At 44.5% G+C, this 21,566-nt stretch overlaps 1 protein-coding gene across 1 annotated transcript in view; it reads right to left on the bottom strand.

Annotated features, from left to right (window-relative positions):
• The window catches only part of SDF4 (stromal cell derived factor 4), a 40,818-nt gene that overhangs the window by 15,752 nt on the left and 3,500 nt on the right, over window positions 1-21,566 (bottom strand). The window contains exon 2 of the mRNA XM_018562350.1: window positions 17,634-17,971. Coding sequence (XP_018417852.1) covers window positions 17,634-17,938 — 305 coding nt within the window. The 5' untranslated portion in view covers window positions 17,939-17,971. The remainder of the gene's footprint in view (window positions 1-17,633; window positions 17,972-21,566) is intronic.

Raw genomic sequence — 21,566 nt, 5'->3', positions numbered from 1 at the left:
ACTTACCTTTTTCCTCAACTTCCTGCTCGGTGAAATGGGGAAACATTAAAAAAAATTAACCCTTACAGGTGGGCTACCCCCACATTGCAAGTAGGGATGTTCAGATACCAGTGCCAATACTCTGCATTTTCATGAGAACTACCAGGGTTGCAGCGGTTGCAGCTGGGACCTGGCTCTGGCGCTCCACCACTGTCCTGAAATCATTAGTCTCTATTGTTGTAGAAAAACTGTCACATGACAATAAACAAAAATGTATCAGTACTTGTATCTGTGAGGACTTGGACAAGTATCAGTACTTGTACTTGGAAATCTGGTATCGGTGCATCCCTAATATAGGTTTATTAAAAAATAAATAAATATCAAACATTAAAACAGAGATGTACAAATCCCGGGAGCCCTGTATGCTCCTTACAAATGACAGCTGCCTCCTAACATTTGAGTTTTTCTACAAGTCACCATTCATGCGATGATGTCAGCGGCGCTTAAATTGCCAGAATACAGGGGAGAAGAGGACAGATGATTGGGTGAGCATATCTTTTTTTATATTAGGCCCAAGCTTAAAAAAAAGAGCACTTAACCCTTGGAGCGCAGGAGAAGCTCTGCTGCAAGGATTAATTGTTTAAATGCCCGGAGTTGCTAGGTAAAGTCACCAGATTGGCTGGAGTAATGCACGAGAAGGTTATGTATGTACTTTTTTTTTTTAGCAAAAAAGAAAGAAAAAAAAAGTCTAGGTGGGTTCTGGTGGCGGGGAAAGGCAGGGGGAACCAAGTGGCCAGACTTCCGCTTAACACTCTACTTTGGGTCAGTACACCACGGCACCACTGTTCAGTCTTTTCACCTAAAAGGACCTGCAGAAGATTTTCGCTGTAAAAGGTAACATGTGGCTACATTTGGAGAGGAGTGGAACTTCCTACATCCGTACGAGGCCCGTTCAGAAATATAGAAGATGATGTGGTTGTGTGGGCATGCTTTGAGCAAGGCTTCATTTCCCCATATCAGATACTCGCTTAGCAGGATGACAAACAGCAACAGGTGACGAAGCTGCTGGGATTTTTTCTAGATCTTCAGAATAAAGAAAAACAAAGTCTTTCAGAAGAAAACGAAAAATTGTTTACAATATAAAAGTCAATCAGTGGCCATCTGACCTGTATGAACCCATGAATGACTGATGACAAGGCTCCTATGAGACCAGTAAGCAGAGAAGTGTGGGTTCAGCGTGGGGCAAAGTACAACCAGAACCCACTCATATAATCCACTCTCATAGAAATAAAAGGAAAAGTCTATTTCTAGTCAACAATTTAAGCTATTTTTGCTATGCTCATCTCTGATGGATAAAGAAACATTCATACAAAGTTTCCTTACCCTTTTGCCCCGACCCCCAAACCACTACACTTGCTTAGATGTCTTTTGCAGGACAACAGCATTGTTTAAATTCCTCCACTGGCTTTCTAATCCAATGCACATGCTTATAAAAGGCCCCATTGATTTTTATTGGGCCTGGAGACAGATCAGATCCCATCTCTCTACCGACGTTAAAGGAGAACTATGAGGTGAGTGATTTACAATCATACCGTGTTTCCCCAAAAATAAGACCTAGTATTATTTTTGGAAATTGCTAAAATATAAGACCTACCCCGAAAATAAGACCTAGTTGTGACCATTCCCAGGGCCAGTGGTGGCATAAGGGGGAACTTGAAGAGCCGCGGGAGAGAATCAGCAGTGCCAAGGAAGCCAGCGCTAGAGGAAGCAAGGCAGGAGCGGAGGGAGCAGAGCCGCATAAGCCGATGCTTCCTCTATAGCGCCGGCTCCTGTCACAGGCGGAGTGATACCAAATGCACTCCGCCTGTGAGGAATCAATAGTGGAAGTGCGCTTCGCTCATTCTGGCCAGCGATTGGTTACCAAATTGCTCTTGGAAAGGTACGGCACATGAATACATGTAGACTGTTGTACATGAATAAGTGTGGATTGTTGTACATTAAAAAAAAAAATAAGCCCTACCCCGAAAAAAAGACCTAGTGTGTTTTTTTTGAGCCAAAAAATATAAAGACAGTGTCTTATTTTCGAGGAAACGCGGTAGTTAGAGCCGACGTGTGACATTAAAACTGTCACACATCGGCTCTATTGATTGGGAGGTGAGTAAACGCATACCATCGCTCGCTCACTTCCCGATCATCTCCCTGCAGTGATTGTCAGTCACCGCTCCCCGCAGAAATTCCCTCCCCTCTGACAGGGCTAAGTGGAGGAACGGACGGGGAGGGGGCAGGCACAGCTGGCTCTGTCTCTAGATAGGCAGAGCCCGCTGTCACTCACGCAGCTGGGTGGATCGTGACAGTAGGGTCGGGATCCGTCCCGAGTGCAGCGATCTCAGTATATAGCGGGCAATAGTTAGTATATGTCCTCCTGTAACACTAAAGAGAAATATGGGATAAAAAGGTTACCCTACAGTTCTCTTTCAAAGAAGCGAGGGGAGCTGAACTGTGCACATGTGTGTGCGTTCAAGATGTTGGATGAGGAATGTAAACAATGCCAAGGGGTTTGAAGCAAGATTTAAGTAAGTACAGCAATTAGGTAGGGAAAGGTGGGACACAAGGGGGTAAGGAAACTTTGTGAGAGGAACTGAATGGTTGTGCACCAAAGAAAAGCTGACATAGGACAAAGGCCTAGCCACTAGCATTCAAATGGCAAAAGCACATGATTGGTTGTGGTCTCCCTGCAGCTGATCTTTCATCCATTATTGCTGTGCCGTTTTTTGTTCTGCAGTGCGTCTGTGTGGAGGTGGCCATCTTGGTAGGAGGCATGGCTTTGCTTCTTCATCTCGTCCGAACGTCCAACAAGGGAAAAAAAATAAAAAATCAGCTGCATCTCAATCTCCTAGCACTAGCTGTCCAAGGCAGCAGTGCCTGAGATCTCAATCGGCAGATTAAAGTGACATTAAACTCAGATTTTAAATCTTAAAAATGACTTCAAGTACCTTAACTATTACCGAAAATATTAATTTGTGAATCACTCGGCTGTAGATCCTCAAATCATCTCTGAATTGGTGCTGACACTGTCCTTCCTTCTGGAGGGTGTCTACGTTTGTCCCCCATGGTCCCTATGTTGTAAAAGTAGCCACTGCTCCAAATTCGCATCTGTGATAGACTATAATCTCTTTCAGAGATTATTTGAGGTTCTACAGGCGAGCGATAAACAAGTGAGATAATATTTTGTTAAATAGGGTATTTAAATGCATTTTTAAGATTTAAATTCTGAGTTTAGTGTCACTTTAAGGGCGCAGGAGTGACTAGGCATACTCGCATACCCGCCTCAATGCACTACATTTCTCAAAAGAAAGTCCAAAAAAGTGATTTTTCAGGGATTGGCACATTTAACATTTCCAGATGCACCCTATAAGATTGCAAATCTTCACTTTTAGGTTTGATTTTTTGCCTTTTTTATTACTGTACATTTGAATTACTGTAATGCTGCATAGACAGGGAAGGATGTGTTTGTGATTCATCTGATGAAATATTGTGCTGCAGCCGTTTTCACACTTAGATTGCCAAGTTATGACTGTGCTGGCTCATTGCAATGTTGATTTTGGAGAAAGAAAACAAAAAACTAAACAAAAAAACACAAAAGCTTGCCTATACCTGACCATATTATTTCATACCTGAACCTTTTTGGAGGGAAAAATATACATATGCTGGGTTGGATCTTTCCTGCCTGGTCACTATTGTTTTAGGTCAGGGCCCATTCACACCAGCCTGTCCGCTTAAACATTGTGTTTCAGTAGACGGGAAAAGCTGCGAGAGTTTGCGTTGAATCGTGCACTGCCGAAACGGTCATTGTTTACCTTTTTTTTGTTTCTTTTTTGTTATGTGGAATGTAAAAATGTGTACACGCCATTCAAGTCCTTGCACTGCAGGATGGTGCAGTGACATGCAAAATGCAGCATGTTTGCATTTTATTGCATGGGACATATATAAAATGGTTTCTATGTGTCAATGCTGATCCGGTGCGGTACACTGCAGGTACCACTGAGTGAATGGCCCCTGAGGGATGTCTAATAAGCATCCACACCCACATGAAGATCAGCACAATGGCGTAGTGGTTAGCACTTCTGTCTTGCAGCACTGGGGGACCCTGGTTCATATCCCGGTCTATCTGCAAGGAGCTTGTATGTTCTCCCCGAGGTAGTCCGGTTTCCTCCCACACACCAAAAACATGCTGGAAGTTTAATAAACTCCGGTGCTGTATGTATGTATGTATGTATGTATGTATGTATGTATGTATGTATGTATGTGAGAGATAGGGACCTTAGATTGCAAGCTTCTTGAGAGCAGGGACTGGTGTAAATGTGCACTATATAAAGTGCTGTGTAAATTGTCGGCATTATATAAGTACCTGTAATAATCATAATTAGGGATGCACCAATACAGTTTTTTCGGTATAGAGTACCGATACTTTGGTTTCGGTACTCGCCGATACAGAGTACCGATACCGGTGCTTTCACTGTCACGGGGCCATCTTCCAGGGCAATCAGGAACCCGGGCGGCATGCAAGGACATGCTGTCCGGCTTCCTGATTGCCCTGAAAGTCGGCTCCATGTTGTTTGGCCGGGAAACCGACTTCCCAGTTAATCAGCATCAAGCCGGCTCCCCGGCCAATCGGCATTGAGCGTGCTCCCCGGCCAATCAGAAAGCTGGGAGGCAGGTCATTACTCGCCACCTGCCCGGGAAGCCGGCTCTATGTTCCCCTATAGCATTGCCGCTCAGAGGAAATTTTCCTCTGACCAGACGTTTCGGTATCGGGGAAGGTATCGTCCAGCTATAGAGGACTACAAAACCCAGCAATAGAACATTATACAGCGCAATGCAGAATACCGCCAGCTATAATGTACTTTTTTTTTTACTAAATACAATCCACTGCAAATCAGTTCAGCAAAAATCATCTAGATCAGCAAAGTCTGCAAACACCGTAGCAGAGATCTATAAGTGCGTGGGCGAATATTCTGCACCTCTCAGAACCGCAATGTTCAGTCAGGTTTCAGGTTATCAAGTTGTTTCAATCAGACAGGTTCAACTTCTTGTAAAATTACGTGAATAGGCATTGCTTCCAACAGAAAGAGCCAATGAGCACTCTCTTACCGAAGACGTGGGCCCCGATTTCTCAGAATCAGGTATCAGCTGTACAGCAATAGTGAATAGCCAAATGTAATCACTTATTTTGCAGAGAAAAGGGGATTTACCCTCTTAACCTTCACACAAAATCTCATCCCGTCATGCCTATAAAGTATAGCATAAAGCACAGCTGCAGCCAAGCAGCTAACTACACATAGGGGAACTGTTTTTGCTTGGCATATATTTCTAATTCTGCCCAGTGAGTTTAAAGAATCAAACTCAGACCAACATAGCAAGTAGGCCTTGTTCGCTAAGTCAGTTTAAATGCAGATTTCTTTCTTTGAATGATCCATTATGAGATTTAGCAGGGTCAAGCAGTTAGGACCTTAACACATGAATACTTTAAAGTGGACCTTTACCCAGATCTTTAAAATAACAACAAACACACCTTTAGAAATGTTTAGTGATGACAATCTACAAACACATACTTCTAGATAAATTGCCGGATTTTTATTATTTGCATTTCTTATTTCTCTTTTCTTCCCAGTCTTCCGACAGTGGCCATGTTTACCAAGGGCAGATTCATTTATCTCTGTTTACTTCCTGGAACTCTGGCACATGCGACTAGGACATGTGACCATGCACATCATCTCAGGGGAGGAAAATGCCTTTCCCTGAGATCTCCCCAAATTACAGATGAGATTTCCCGGCAATGCTCTGCTGATAAGGAAATCCAAGGATGCAATGCTTTGGCAAATTGAAGTCATTTTGCACTTTCAAAGCAGGAAGTGAATGGTCTGTATTTCATAATCACAGCATGTTATATCTGACATGTCTGTTATCATTAATCATCATCATCGGTAGAATTTGATTTTTTAGTGTAAAGGTCCGCTTTAATATTAACCTACAGCAGGGGTCAGCAACCTTTTACACACCGAGTGCCATTTTTGCAACCATCAGACAACCGAGTGCCATTGAACAATAGTGCACCATGGTATTAGCAAATTTCAGTTTTTGTACTCATAGTTGTACTGCTAATAATAAGTTAAACTCACTAATTATTTGAATGTGTTTATCTTGCCGTTAGCAGCACAACTGTAAGTGAAAACATTTTATAACTATTGCACACACAAAATATATTTACATGTACTAAAAAAGTAAACTGGACTTACAGTTTTAGTGTGATCCCTGTTTCTGTATTATCTTAAAAACTCCAGACCAGCCCAGACGCTGCACTTTCATAAAACACAGGTTTTTTACATACCTGATGCCCGGCAGACCTCAGATCAGCACCAATACATGGCAGACCTCAGACTAGCACCAACACCGGCAGACCTCAGTCCAGCACCAACACACAGCAGACCTCAGACCAGCACCAATACATGGCAGAACTCAGGCCAGCACCAATACATGGCAGAACTCAGGTCAGCACCAACGCACAGCAGAACTCAGATCAGCACCAACACACAGCAGACCTCAGACCAGCACCAATAAATGGCAGAACTCAGACCAGCACCAATTTCGAGGGCCTCCTCAGTGCGGCTCCGCGCACGAACGTCAACTAGTCACGTCAGGAAGGTGGGTGGGACTTCAATCTGACAGCCGGCTCGAGCAAGCTCTCAAATGCAAAAAAATTAGTTTGCGTGCCAGCCGATGTGGCCTCGCGTGCCAAGCCGGGCACGCGTGCCGAGGGTTGCCGACCCCTGACCTACAGGGTCATCTAACATCATTTGATACCCCTTTGTCTATAAAGCAGGTACCTTCTGATGCTCTACCTTTAGATCATCAAGAGTCTGATGATCCCCAAAGCATAGTTCTCTGCGCTCTACCCCCTCTTACACACACACACACACACACACACACACACACACACACACACATATATATATAACCTAAGTTTTGAGGATACTTCCACATTCCAAAAAAACAAGGATGTGAGCGAGCACCTGCAGGTGTCTGCTTTTGAACCACGGCTCACACTAGCAGGAAAGTAGAGTCAATAAAATAACCTTACAGTAAATCCAGAAACTACTGCAAAGACTCTTTGAATTAACTAGGGATGTCCCGATACTAGTATCCTTAGTAGGCCTTTTCACGAGTACTTTTACTTGTGAAAATGCCCCGATTCTTTAGGCCGATACCGGCCCTTTAAATTTTCAAACAGCAGCAGCCCTCCGAGTTCCCGCGCTTGTGGGGACCTTGGCAGCCGGTTGGGGACCTGCAGATAGCTGTCCATGGCAGTGCCGGTCCGGTTCTTTATCTCCTCCTCCTCCTTCCTGGCGCAGGCACAGCCATGGACAGCCCCGGGGCGGAACTACCACCCCAGGGCTAGAAGCTGAGGGTTGCTGCCACACGCTGACAGGGAGGACTGGGCCGGTAGATGGATGAAGGTCGGGGGGGCCCAGCAGCGCAGATAGTCGGCCGGACTGGACGTGGCAGCATTGTCAGTCTGGATGTGGGGGAGGCCGGGTCCAGACATCGCTGGTGAGGCCACTGCAGATGTCCAAGTCGCCCGGGTGAGATCGACACGCAGCCTGATGAGAGGAATTCTGCTTTGGGGACATGTATTCGCAGAACAGATGTTACCAAAGCAGAATACATGTGGGGACATCCGTATTTAGCCCCAGTGAGAACTGCCCTAAAATCATCGGTCTGTGTTGTTTTAGAAAACAAGTTACATGTCCCTTTAAGAAAAAGTATCGGTAATTGGTATTGGAGAGTAATTGTACTTGGTCTTAAAAAAGTGGTATCGGGACATCCCTAGAAACAACCTTTTATAGTTTATATGAGATTTTAGTGATTGGGTTTATTTCTGCTGTTATCTAATGTCTCTGTAATCCATTGCAACCTATTACCAGATCTCAACGCATGTGCAAGGGTCCTGGCTGAAGCATGCGTTGTGAATTTCCCTCTCTCTGCTTCCTGTATCACCAGTCAGATTCAACATCCAGGATAGGTTTGGCTGGTGAGTCAGAACTTCTTTCTTTGACCAGTCAGGCTTTCGGTATGTAAAGCTGAAGAACCAGCCGGAATTCGCACAGTGGGTGCCGCTGTCAGCACCCTTTGTGCCGGCATCCCTTGATCAGCTGATCAAAGGAGCTGATCAGAAAATCTTCGAATGAACAGAGTGGGCAGCCAATGAGCTGCAGGCTCCGTTTGGGTATTCTGACAGCGGGTATGCTTAATTCAACACGCTTGTAACGTTGATGGAGGGATCTGTTCTATTCGCTTCCTTCAGCCCGTGAGATGAACAAAAAAATAAAATAAAAAACAGTGTATGGCCAGGTTTAGAGACACCAACAAGAAGCATGCATGGAGAGTCTGGGAAACACCTTTCTTCACTGCTAACATGTAAACAAAGGCATTCCTAAATCACCAGATTTCCATCCAAGGTGAGGTCTTGTATATTATAACTGCACCATTCAGATGAGTGGCAATTCATCTCTTTAGAAAAGAAGCTTCATTAATGATCCCAGTGTTTTTCCAGTGCATGTGGAAATTAATGACTGCATTGTCCTGTTAATTAATTCAAAGATCCTGACTGCAGCAATACATCCATTGTGATTTGTTTTCACAATACTCGATGTGCTGAGCTTGGTTCTGCAGTGCTGGCTGAGATGTAAGCTTTTATAGAACTTATTTTGGCCTTTATCACTCTTCTTTTATTTACAAATATAACAAAAACAGAGCAGAATATTTACAACATTAGGTAGGGGATGCACAGATATCGTTTTTTCGGTATCGAGTACTGATATTTTTTTTTTTTACCGTATACCGAATACCAATACCGGAAGTCCCATTAAGGAAGCAGGTGGGTGTGTAATGACTTGCTGCCCGGCGAGGCCGTCACCAGGTGACGAGAAAGCATGAAGCCGGCCAATCAGGAAGCTGGGGAGCGAGACATTACCTGCCCCCCAGCTTCCTAATTGGCTGGGAAGCCAGCACCATGGTCCCTGGAGATGAGGGAGCATGGAGCCGGCTTCCTGGCCAATCAGAAAGCCAGGCGGCGTGTAATGACTCGCCGCCTGCTTCCTGATAGCAGAAGTTCGGGTATCGGGATAGGCATCGGGAACATTTGGGCGAGTAGAAGTACTCACCCAATACTCAGTACTCAATACTCCGCGTTTCCCTAGATTTTACATTGATTAGGAAAATTCTATGGTCTTTCTTGTCAATTGAGGAACACAGGAAGTCTTTAATCTGCGAGACATCGAAAAGAAGTCCAAATAAGGAAGGGGTAACACAGCAAACAATTGCTTTCAGGCCCAATATGAACAAAAAGCTGTCTGCCGCTCAAAGAGTCATCTAAAAGGCCTTATGGGTTAGTCTTTCACACTTTCAGGATACTAGCAAAAAACTGAGTCATGCTGGAAGTAGGAGGAGTCTTGCTAGTGTACTAGTTACTAGTATCGGCACATCCCTAATATTAGGGCATGTTCACACCAAAGTGCTGCACTAAACACACGGATCTGTGCATTTAGTGCACTGCATGATAGTTGCACCGGTGTATTGACATTCATTTAAGTGGCACCCCAATGCATCTCCTGATGGGCAGGAATGCTTTGCAGCGCAATGTTCAGTATCGCAATGTTATGCATTGCAGTGGGGAAAGAAAAAAAAAAGTAGTGCATCAGATCGTACGGGCTTTTAATGAGCATACGACCATCGCAAGACAAAAGTCTTGCGATGGTCGTAAGGTGTATGGGCACCTTTACTCTTTTTTTATCGCTTACCTTGCTTTGTGCTGCAACACCCATCTAATCAGGTGAAAAGCATCTGCACATGATTGGCTATTTTAAGTGAACAGATATTTGCTTTTTTGTAAGTACCTGTAGTGAATAGTCACACAATCTATGTGATAACCAACAACAGCAATGTTCCCTAACCAAGGTTCTGTTATAAAAATGAGCCTCCGCTCTTCTGGGAAGTCTTTCCACAAGATTGTAGATTGTCTTTAGGAATGTGTGGTCATTCATCCAAGAGAACATTTGTGAGGTCAGGTAATAATGTTGGATGAGAAGATCTGACTCACAAATCAGTGTTCCAAGGTGTCCAGTAGGGTTGAGGTCAGAACTAAGTGCAGGCCACTTAAGTTCCTCCACACCAAACCATGTCTTTATGGAGCTGGCTTTGTGCACAGTGGCATTAACATTACCCTTCGCTGAATTCAATAAAATGGTAGGGGGTCCCCATACATACACTATACTTGCCAAAAAGTAATTCAACTGTCTGTTCAGCCTGAGGGAGAGTTGAGGTTGCCTATGCTGCCACTACCAGGAGATGGCAAATTGCAAAAGCAGTACATGAGATTGGGTATAAGGTTGGGACCCACTCTAAAGCACATACGGTATATACAAACCTTTGCAATGTCTGCATGACCAGTAAAGTCATAACCGCTGGCTTATGAGCAGTTTCTGACCAGTAAAAGCATCCACTGAGTGAAGTTTATATGGATTGTCCACCTTCCCCACAAATCATTCAGCTGTACTGACAATACTCACAGAGCAAAGAAAACTCTGGCTCTAAAGTGGAGAGAAGGAAAAGGAGTGATAAATGGACCCAACACTAAGAGGGCTAAGAGGACACACACAGGTATTGGTCAGTAATCATCTGGACCTACCACAAATGGGTAAAGCTTCAGCTCACCCAATATGGATATCCTGTGGATAAAAGGTGGCATGGCAAGTCAGTAAAAATGAGATCCACTGCTGGAAGCCTATAGGCAAGTGGTAGGCAACCTTGGCACTGCAGCTGTTGTGGAACTTCAAGTCCACGAGGCATTGCAGGACTGACAGCCACAGGCATCACTTCCAGAGGCAGGATGGGTTTTAAAATGTCACGCCAGCTCGATTGCTGACCCTAGCTATAGGCAATACTGGTGACTAGTTTTATAACCCTCAGCTTGCATTTTTGGGTGCAGCTTACACAGTACAGGTTCTCTTTAATGAAAAATGAAACACGGGGAAGGAAAATCCTTTGTAATGGCCACCATAAGTGGATGCAGCTGGTCTTTAGGAGAAACATCCAAATTGGTTATGCGATTTCATCCTGCTGGTATCTTTCAAAAACCAAAGTATCAATTTTGGTTGGCATGACACGTTACCAAAAAAACAAAAACATGTGATTCAGACTCGAGCCACCCAGCCAAATGTGACATAGGCTAGTCATATCAGTCAGTACTAACAATGACTAACTTCTCCTAAAATCCACCAAATTATTTTTTTATTATGGTTACAACATCTGAATTTCAAGGATGGATCCCCTAAACGCAATATCGCAGGAGTTTCCAGAGAAGACTTCGATACAGAGGTGTGCCATAACAAACCCACATACACAGTGCTATTTCTGTCTCACTTTCTGTTCCTTCTCTGTGTCGGTGCTTCTACAGTCACACAATTCCATTCCGGGGGCTGAGATGCTTCAGTCACACAAATCAAAAGCAGATTTACTTTATTTACTTTCAGAAGGAAGCTTGTCATGAGAACAAATACAGTATGTGGGCTTCTATGACTGACCTCTTCTAAAAAACAAAAATGTTAGTCACCTGAGTGTCATGCTGATATCTGCACTTTCATAGGCCACTGGCTTGGGGCAATTATGTATTTCAAGAGTTCAAACTTTACTTCCCGCAAGCAAGATCTGGGTCAGTAGCTTAAAGAGTGGAAGTCTTTGGATCAAAATGAAACAGAGCACATCTTCAAAAGGAGGTCAGCAACAGGTGATATCTTCAAAAGGAGGTCAGCAACAGGTGCTCACATACTCCTCTCATGCAAAGTATACATTTTTAAAGGCAATTTTTATTAAAACTTGCAATAAAAATTAAATAAAGAGAACTTACAAAAAAAAAAAAACTAAACGCCCTGGACAATTGATACTGGTGTATGCCCCACAGTGTTATAGACGCAAAACCCTTAGCAGTTGCTGTGAGAAGTTAGCTTGCCCCGCTCAGCTCTTTCCACCATTCACAGGTCTCCTCTTACTATTCTCCTACAATGCATTGCGTTCTGTGAAGGGAGGAGATCCTGTCATTCAACTGCTCCCTACTCCATTCACAGATCTTCACCCTTTGCTATGGCTGCATGCCACAGCTGGAGTCATCCTAAAAGGGAAACTAAACTCAGGAGCTAAATCCTTAAAAAGAAATTCATGTACCTTAACTATTACCAAAAAATTTATCTTATCTGTGTATCACTCGGCTGTAGACCCTCAAATCATCTCTGAATTGTTGCTGACACTGTCCTTCCTTCTGGAGGGGGGCTACTGTTGTTCCCCATGGTCCCTGTGTGTGTTGTAATGTAGTCACCGCTCCAAGCTTGTCCCCGAGATGGACTACAAACTCATGTTTAGTTTACTTATTTGTATTGAGATTGTAGTTCATCACGGGAGTGAGCTTGGAGTGGTGACTACTTTACAACACACACAGGGACCATGGGGAACAAAAGTAACCCCCCTCCAGAAGGAAGGACAGTATCAGCACCAATTCAGAGATGATTGGAGGATCTACAGCCGAGTCATACACAAATAAGATACATTTTTGGTAATAGTTAAGGCACTTGAATGTATTTTTAAGGATTTATCTCCTGAGTTTACTGTCACTGTAAGAGGTAGATGGTATCTGGTATTCCTCCATGTCATGTAGTATGTTTACAATTCCCATATTCCGAATAGTAGCACTGTTCCATCATTCAACAAAGGGGAGGGAACCGGTAACCTATGGGCTCATTTATGAACATATAAGTGTGGTTTGCAAATTTCTTCCTTCACAAATCTAAAGCAAGCAACAGATAATGTGACTGCATTCTTCTACTATCCACTAATGCAGCATTGAGCAGAGAACACACCGCTGACTCCATACTGTGCACTGCACTCTATAAATAAAACATAATACAATGCTGGTGCATTGTGGAGTATTATTTCCAGCATTGTGCAGAGAGTGGAAACCTCAAGAAAAAAAAAAAGGATTTCCACTGTCTATGTCTAGATCTCTGGATCTACTGATCGTTGTGACTATGTATGCACTGATACCGTTTTTTTTCTGCATCGAGTATCGATATTTATATTTCCAAGCAATCAGGAAGCCGGGTGGTGTGTCATTGCCGGCCACCAAGAAAGGAAGATCCTTGCTGCACTCCTTACCGGTATTCCCATACAGATATGCAAGCGCGTGCTTGGAATTATTGTGAATGGCACCGCCAACAAGCTGGCTCCATGCTGTTTGGCTGGTTCGATGTTGATTGGGCGGGAAGCCGGCTTCCCAGCCAATCAGCATGGAGCCAGCTTCCCTGCCAATCAGGAATTCCGGGTGGCGGGCCATTACCCGGCCCCCCGGCTTCCTGATTGGCCGGATCAATGCTGATCGGCTGGAAAGCCAGCTTGCCAATCAGCATGGAGCTGACTTCCAGGCCAATCAAGAAGCGGCGGGTAATGACAAGCTGCCTGGCTTCCTGATTGGCCAGGGAGGCGGCTCCATGTTTCCTCGTGGCACTGCCGGTCAGAGGAAATTTCCCTCTGACTGGAAATTCCAGCATAGGGGAAGGTATTGAAGCACCGAAATACTCGGTATCGGCACCAATACTAGTATCGGTGCATCCCTAGTTGTGACATTGGGTTTTCTCGGAAGGTAACTGCTTCCAGTGTATTTTTTCTCATGTTCTTGACAGGTTTACTTCAACATCTTTAGAGGATTTTTAGGGGTTAAAGTGACATTAAACCCTGTAATCAATGGTTGTTTCCCTTCTCTTTGCTGCTCTTCCTTTTAAATCTGAATCTCTTCTCATGCTGGGCAGAACTTCTGTTTTGCAGCAGACTGCCTTGTCTCTGGAATGGCTACATGGTGTCTGTGTGCAGGCTCACAACCTGAGCCAGCACTACAGGAAGAGGCAGTCAGCTGCAAAGGGAAGTTCTCCCCCAGCATGAGAAGAGATACAGATTTAAAAGGAAGAACAGCAAAGACAAGGGAAACAACCATGGATTACAGTAAGGCACACATTACAGTATTGGTTTATGTTAAAAAAATCTGAGGGTTTAATGTCACTAAATTTAGGTGTGAAAAGGTTTTGGGGTTGGGCTCACGTTACAGCTTAAATACATCTCTAGCCAATACCTTGTTACGTTGTTTTAAATAGATTAAGAAATGGCCAGAATTCCTCTAATTGTTTTTTCTTTCTGCGTGATTAGAGCTGCAGCTAACGATTATTTTCAAAATCGATTAGTTAGCCGATTATTAAGTTCGATTAATCGGATAAACAATAAAATAAAGTTTAAAAAATGGAGCAAGCCTGGAGCGGTGGAAGTAAAAAAGAAAAAAGATAGTGTGGTGTGCAATATAGTGAAATGGAAAGTGTAAAATTATACAGCAATGAATGCAGAATGGCATCGGCTATAGTTCCTCCTTACTACATCTCCCTGCGTGCCTTGCCTATCGTGGATGGGCAGGAAATGTGAGGCGGGGAGGAGGTGCGTTGTGTGGTGCGTGGATGCGAGCGGGTCTGGCAACGGCGAGCGTGAGGTGGGGAGGAGATGCGGCGCACAGCGTGTGGAGCTGTGAACAAGGCCAACTGATCGGAAGCCGATTAATCGATTATTGAAAAAGTTGACAACTTTTTCAATAATCGATTATGTCGATTAGTTGTTGCAGCCCTATGCGTGATTAAAGGTAATTTTTTTTTTTTTGGATCTTAGAGACACAAACTGTTTAAAAATGAGAAGAGATACTGTATCCTCTTGTCATTAGAACCAGCGTTCCTTTTGGAGGATTTCCCCTCACTGGTTGCACTGGTGACAACTGTACCCCTGGATTTGGCAACACTTTCTGTCCTAATTAATATTAACAAAGTTCTATCCAAAGATACAATTTAATAGGGATGCACCGAAACAAAAATCGGCGAAAATGGCACTTCTGGCTAAATGCCGAAAGTGCCATTTTCTGGCCGATATAGCAGTGCATCCAATCTTTCTCTCCTCCCCACTGGCCGCCACTCTGTGTCCCAGCGGTGAGGAGAGAAACGGTTACAGGCAGCGAGTGCTGCGGGAGGAGAGAGCCTCCTGTCACAGATCGGGAGAGTGGTGTGGGCGGAGACAGCTTGCAGTGCTGTCACAGGAGGCGGAGCACCGCTCTCTCAGCCTCCTGTGACAGCTGTAAGGAAGGAGAGCAAAATTGTAGAAATGTCACCAGCACACCAGTCCTTTTAAGATAGCAAAAGCTTCATTTATTGAAGTTTTTTGTCATATGACCAAACAAGCGCTTTCGGGACCGCGGAGGGTCCCTTCATCAGGCTTTAGCATTGACGATGCTATGATCATATGATGCTGGTCATATGACAAAAAACTTCAATAAATGAAGCTTTTGCTATCTTAAAAGGACTGGTGTGCTGGTGACATTTCTACAATTTTGCTGACATTCGTGGCGCCATCCGCGGTCACTGCGAGCACCCCCCACTACAAGGGACATATCGGTAAGGAGTGCGACAAGGAGAGTACTCATTGTCAGGAAGGAGAGCAAGGTACAAGCAGTCAGTGATCGCTGAGTGTTTGTAAATAATTGAGGACAGAGTATGGTTACTATATCCCCAATTATGGGAAGTGATCTACATCACCTCCTGTTCATTCATATTTGTAGTTATAGTAAACACACTCTATTCTCATGTTATAAATGAACAGGAACATTCAGTATAGGAGGATTCCTGTTCATTTATAACAGGGGCAGCAGAAAAAGAGATTGAGTACTCTGTGTCATCAATCTCTATTTTAAAAAGGGAAATAACCGGGGTCTGTTTAGACCCCTAATATTTTTTCTTCAATGATGCACTGATACTGGTATCGATGCTGATAATGAGCATTTGCTCATGCTCCGATACTTACCCCGAGATACTGGAACAACTGGTCAAGGGAAGATTCCCTCTGACTGGCAGTGACGCGAGGGAGCATGGAGCCGGCTTCCTGGCCAGGCTCCATGCTCCCTCACATGGAGGGAAGCCAGGCTGCCCCACAGTATGAAGCCGGCTTCCCAAATGGCAGCGTCAGGGGATGCAGTGGTGACAAGTGACTGGATCCATCATCACTGGAGGACAGCACAGAAGGAGGTAGGCAAGACACACATACACCAATGACGTTTACTCGCACTTTAATAGCTAAAATTGGAGTAATGCTAATACTAGAAATAGTATTTTGAAACCTTTCTGTGGAGCTACAAATTCCTGCTTTGCCTACAGTGTCACCTACAATTAAAAGCTTGAACTACAAGCACCAATACAGAGAGAAATTATACTCAGGCCAATTACATGTGAACAGCAGGATGAGTGCTCCAATGATACCGGAGTACCATTGGAGTACTCTGTGTCCTCAATCCTTTTTAGGTCTGTTTAGTAATACATTGAAAAATTTAAATTAAAACATTTTAGGTTTCGGCCTGACTTTTTTTCATTTTGGTTTTGAAATTTTCATGTCGGTGCACCTCTACAATTTGACCCTTTCACTGCTGCGTCTTCATTGGTATATAGTTATGAAACTTGCAGTTAACATTTTTTGGCTCCTTAAAGCTGAAGTTTGTTGTTTTAATATGTTGCTTTATCCGCTTCATCCTTTCTCCCCTCATAAACAGGATAATGAAATTAGGAAAAAAGACCCAATGATGTCATCACCGAGACTCCATGCTTCTCTATGCAATGCAGCTCATAGCTAGCAGGAGGAGGTCGCAGGGTGCTGTAGAGATTCCTGAAAAACATCTCAGCACCCTGCCTCAGTACTCTTAAGAGTCCTCAGCCCTGATGCAAGCAGTGGGCTGGCTCTTGATAGGAGCTCTGCAAATACCTAAATGCCATGATTGTGGGATGCAATTCTACCTAGGCAGGCTGCACTGTCCTAACGACTGCACTGGGTATCACCTATGTTACCCCACGTGTCCACAAGTGAAAGAAATTAAATCTAATGTAGGAAAGGGGCAAGCCAGGAACAGTCATATGCTGGGGAGGAAAGAGCTAAATGATTATCTATGCTAATGAGCACACAATGAAGCATTTCCATCACAATGCCCCCCCATAAAGTAACTAAAGTCGGGTATACACGCTTCTATTTTCTTCGTTCAACCTGCTAGCTAAACAAAGAAAATAGAACAGATTCCTCCATCAACTTTTACAAGTGTTGATTGTGAAATCTCTTGCTGTTTCCTTTGTATTTTGACAGCGGGCACCGGCTGCTGTCAGAATACCTGATCGGAGTTTGCAGCTCTTCGGCTGCCAATTTTCCCATATGCTCCTTCGATCTGCTGACTGAGAGATGCCGGTCAAAAAGGTGCCGACAGCGGCAACCACACATTGAATTTCAGCCGGTTCATCAAGAATCACCCGAAAATCAAAGCATGTATACCCAGCTTGACTGCTCTCTTCTACTGTTCCTCATTTACGGGAATTGTGCCACATTTCAGCTTTTCCGGGCACTGCACTGAAAAAGTAAATTTACCACAAAGCACAGAGCAAACAGAGTCACTGACCTTTGAGCCCAAAGCATGGCTCATGTTGGAATCATTAACTTACTTGGAAAAGATAATGGCTAGTTTCTTCCTATTCCTGCTAGGCTCTGAGTCTTCATTGAAGTCTGTGTCTGTGCCCAGGAACACCTCCTGATGGAACTCTTTGTTCAAGTGGCCATCCATTTCCAACTTCACCCCGTTCAGGTGATCGGGAGGCAGTATCTCATTCTCGTTTTTGTTTTCCAGGGGTTTCTCCTTTAAAGCAGAATTGTTTGCCGGCCTGGCATAGACGTCCATAAGAAGGAATACAAAGAGGAGGGACAGATAGAGGGAGCCCAAGCTGAACATAAAGGCCTGCTTAGATACCATTGTTCCTGGCAATGTTGATGGGTAGATTTATACCTGCAAAAATAAATAAAGTAAAAAACAGCAAATTTGTAAATAAAAGAGAAACCTTTAATTCATGGTAAAGAACTCCAGGAAGGCTGTGCATGCTTGTACATTATGGCGACAGCTCAGCTGCACGCAGCAAAATTCAGTTTTGCTTTAATGTGACTCGCATACCAATAAGCCATTCTGTTGTGATGTGTAATTGTACTCATGTGCATTGCACTAAAGCAGGTAACACACGTGACATTCCACCATGTGGACCCACTGGTCTCTATGATTATGCCCTTACAAGTGGAACGCGTTAGGGGGGAGATGCCTAGGACGGGACTACATGACTTGAGTTGTGGTCAAAGTTAATCGGGACATCTATTAGGGAATCCTGCTGCACTCCTCACTGGGTACACTGTCAGCGTAGGCGCTCGAAGTGACCACGGATGGCGCTGCCAATACTGAAAACTTGTTAAAAAGGAGAACTATGGGGTCAGGGCTTTTCCCCATAGTTCTCCTTAGGGTAACGGGAGGACACAAACTAGCGTCCTCCCATTACCCTAAGCTCAGTATACCGTGAGCTACAGCTCGCGGTATACTGAGACGCCGCAGCGGATCCCGACATCGATGTCGAGATCCGCCCAGCTGCGTGAGGGACAGCTGGCTCTGCCTATCTAGAGGCAGAGCCAGCTGTACCCGCCCCCTCCCGTCCGTTCCGCCAGTCAGCGCCTGCGGATCGGAGCGGGGAGGGGGGAATCCAGCCCCTCCCCTGTCACGGCAGAGAGCTGTGACAGGATCGAGAGGTGAGCGAACACCGGTATGTGTTCGCTCACTTCCCGATCTACTGAGTCGACCTGTGACAGTCTCATTGTCACAGGTCGGCTAGAACTATGAGGTGAGTGAAAAGCACTCACCTCATAGTTCTCCTTTAAGTCACTCTGGTCAGACCATATCCCAAGGTTTCGGACTCTCTCCCTATCCCTATGATGCCTGGCCATTGGCTGCTCAGGAATTCTGGGATATAGTTTAGGGGGAAAGGGAGAGGGTATCTTTCTGCATACCTGGAAGCGCCAGACATTTCTCTTTGCGCCTGGTGGCTTAAGGGAGTAGCAGGGGATAGAAGGGAAGGAGAGCAAATTACAAATCCAGTTTAAAATTCTCTCTTTTTCTGTTGTAGACTTTCCTGATATTTTAGTGAAGATAAAGGAAGAACACATTGGAGAGACCCCAGTAAGTCAGGAAGAACATTGTGTCATAGACAATCAACCTTCTACGTGTGAGTAGTGACAGTAGAGAGCCGTGACAGGATCGAGAGGTGAGCGAACTCCGGTATCTGTTCGCTCACCTCCCGATCTACTGAGCCGACCTGTGACAGGTCACCGGCTAGAACTATGAGGTGAGTGGAATCACTCACCTCATAGTTCTCCTTTAAAGATGTCTCCAGCACACCACACTGAACACCGTATTGAAGTGAAGAACACGTCTGTTTTTTGACGCTTCGTGTCAAAACAAATAACGTTTCGGGGGCCACACAGTGTCCCCTTCATCAGGCTTAAAACGACAATGACTTCAAGCCTGATGAAGGGGACCCTGTGTGGCCCCCGAAATGTTATTTGTTTTGACACGAAGCATCAATAAACAGACGTGTTCTTCACTTCAATATCTTTTCCCGAAGCCCCTAAATGTAAAGTAAAAAATCAAATTATTTCATACAAAAAATGAATATAAAACATTAAAAAGCTTATAAAAAAATAAATAAAATATGTTAAAAAATTTGAAAAAGTTTAAATAAACATGTCGGTTTCGATTTAAATTTTCATTTCGGTGCACCTCTACCGATTACCGGGCAAACCGATGACTTGGAGGCTGGCACACAAACGTTTAGAGACCTTTAGCAATGCAAGTCTGCTGTTTCTGACAAATACCAAATCTCATGGTCATAAATAAAAATGTGTCTGTTGGTGTATTATTACTAAAATAAAAAAGGGAGATATTTAAAGGACAAGTGGCATAGAAAAGTGGTAATAAATAATACGTGGAACAAATGTGAAGGATTAATGACCAGTGATTAGTAATAAAATAATAGATCAGTAGTAGTAGTAGTGACTCACAATTATAGCACAGATGACACCTGACTGAACTTTGAAGGAAGATGAAAGATGTTTGTAGTAGAAGGATTACTGACTGACTCAAGTTCTGAGGTAACCTAACAGAAGCTTGAATGGAGAGGATGACAACACATGGCTCTTGATAAAGTTTGCATAAAAAATACCTAAATATCAAAGGAGGATGTGGGAGTTTTGTGGAAGGAGGATACCGAGTGATTACTGACTCACGTTCACAGGACATATGGCAAATATTTTTGATGAAGAGGACAAGGACAAACCAATGGCACTGCACAGAATGCCATCATGCATTGTACTAAGACAAATTTTACTGCGTTACCACAATATCCTGGTCAGAATGGGCCTTAATGAAGGTAATGAGCACACACGATTACTGAATAAAGGTTAAATGACACCTGACTGAACTGTAAGGGACCATACACACCAATTGTTGTGCGTTCCAATACTGCAGCTGCTGGAATGCACAGCAACCGCTCACAAAACATCCCCCTTCGTTCTGGGGCAGGAGGGGGCATGGCGGTGCATTGAAGTAAATGTCACCGCAGCCACGCCCCCCCCCCCGCCCGCGGTGTGATCGGACGCGTGGCAAAACATTGCCTGCGTTCAGGTCCAAAAAAATGCCCCATGCTCTATTTTTTTGCGTTTGTAGTGGACCAGAACGCAGGCAATGTTTTGCCACGCGTCCATTTACTTAAATGCACCGACATGCCCCCTCCAGAGTCAAGTTCCTAGCACAACCCCCTTCCTAATTCAGGAGTCTATTTTCTCTCTGTGCTGGCCCAGCATCTTTGTACCTCACCATAACCTTTTATGTAGCTGCTGGGCGAGGAGCAAAGTGGAATGCTATATGGTGTCAATGAGGCTACTTATATCACATCCAAAATGGCAGCACCCAGCAGGAGTCTCAGGCCCATTGTATGTCTACAAAAGTGCGTACCTGCACGATTCAGTACTGGAACGGATCCCGGCAGGTTCACTGCGCTCAGGGGCGGGAGGGAGTGTGGCGGTACATTTAAGTCAATAGCCAGGCGCCCCCTGCCCCAGTGCGATCGCCCTCACCAGAACGCGCGACACATCAAAGCTTGCGTTCCGGTGCGATCAGTAGAAATCGTGCATGCAGCATTTTTTCTGATCACACCGGACCAGAACGCAGGCATTGGTGTAACGCGTTCCGATGCGGGTGATCGCACAACGGCCGCGTGGCCGCGGTGCCCTTGACTTCAATGCACCACCACTCCCCCTCCTGCCCCAGAACGCAGCGAGCCGGCTGGGATGCGACCCGGCACCGAATTGTGCCGGAACGCACTGGGGATGGTGTGAACTAGCCCTTAATGCACATATAATCTTAAGGGACCATTGCTGTTGAAATGAATGGTCTGGCGACGGTCTCTTTAGGCCATCAAATTACACAGGGAATAAATGTGGCTGGCTGCAAAGAAACAAAAACCAAGATAAACAAAGGCCATTATAGGAGTTACAAAAGTCTTTTTTTT

This window comes from Nanorana parkeri, unplaced genomic scaffold (genome assembly GCF_000935625.1).
Source record: "Nanorana parkeri isolate BGI_ZX_2015 unplaced genomic scaffold, ASM93562v1 scaffold573, whole genome shotgun sequence".
Lineage (NCBI taxonomy): Eukaryota > Metazoa > Chordata > Amphibia > Anura > Dicroglossidae > Nanorana > Nanorana parkeri.
This window is presented reverse-complemented; position numbering and strand designations above follow the sequence as displayed.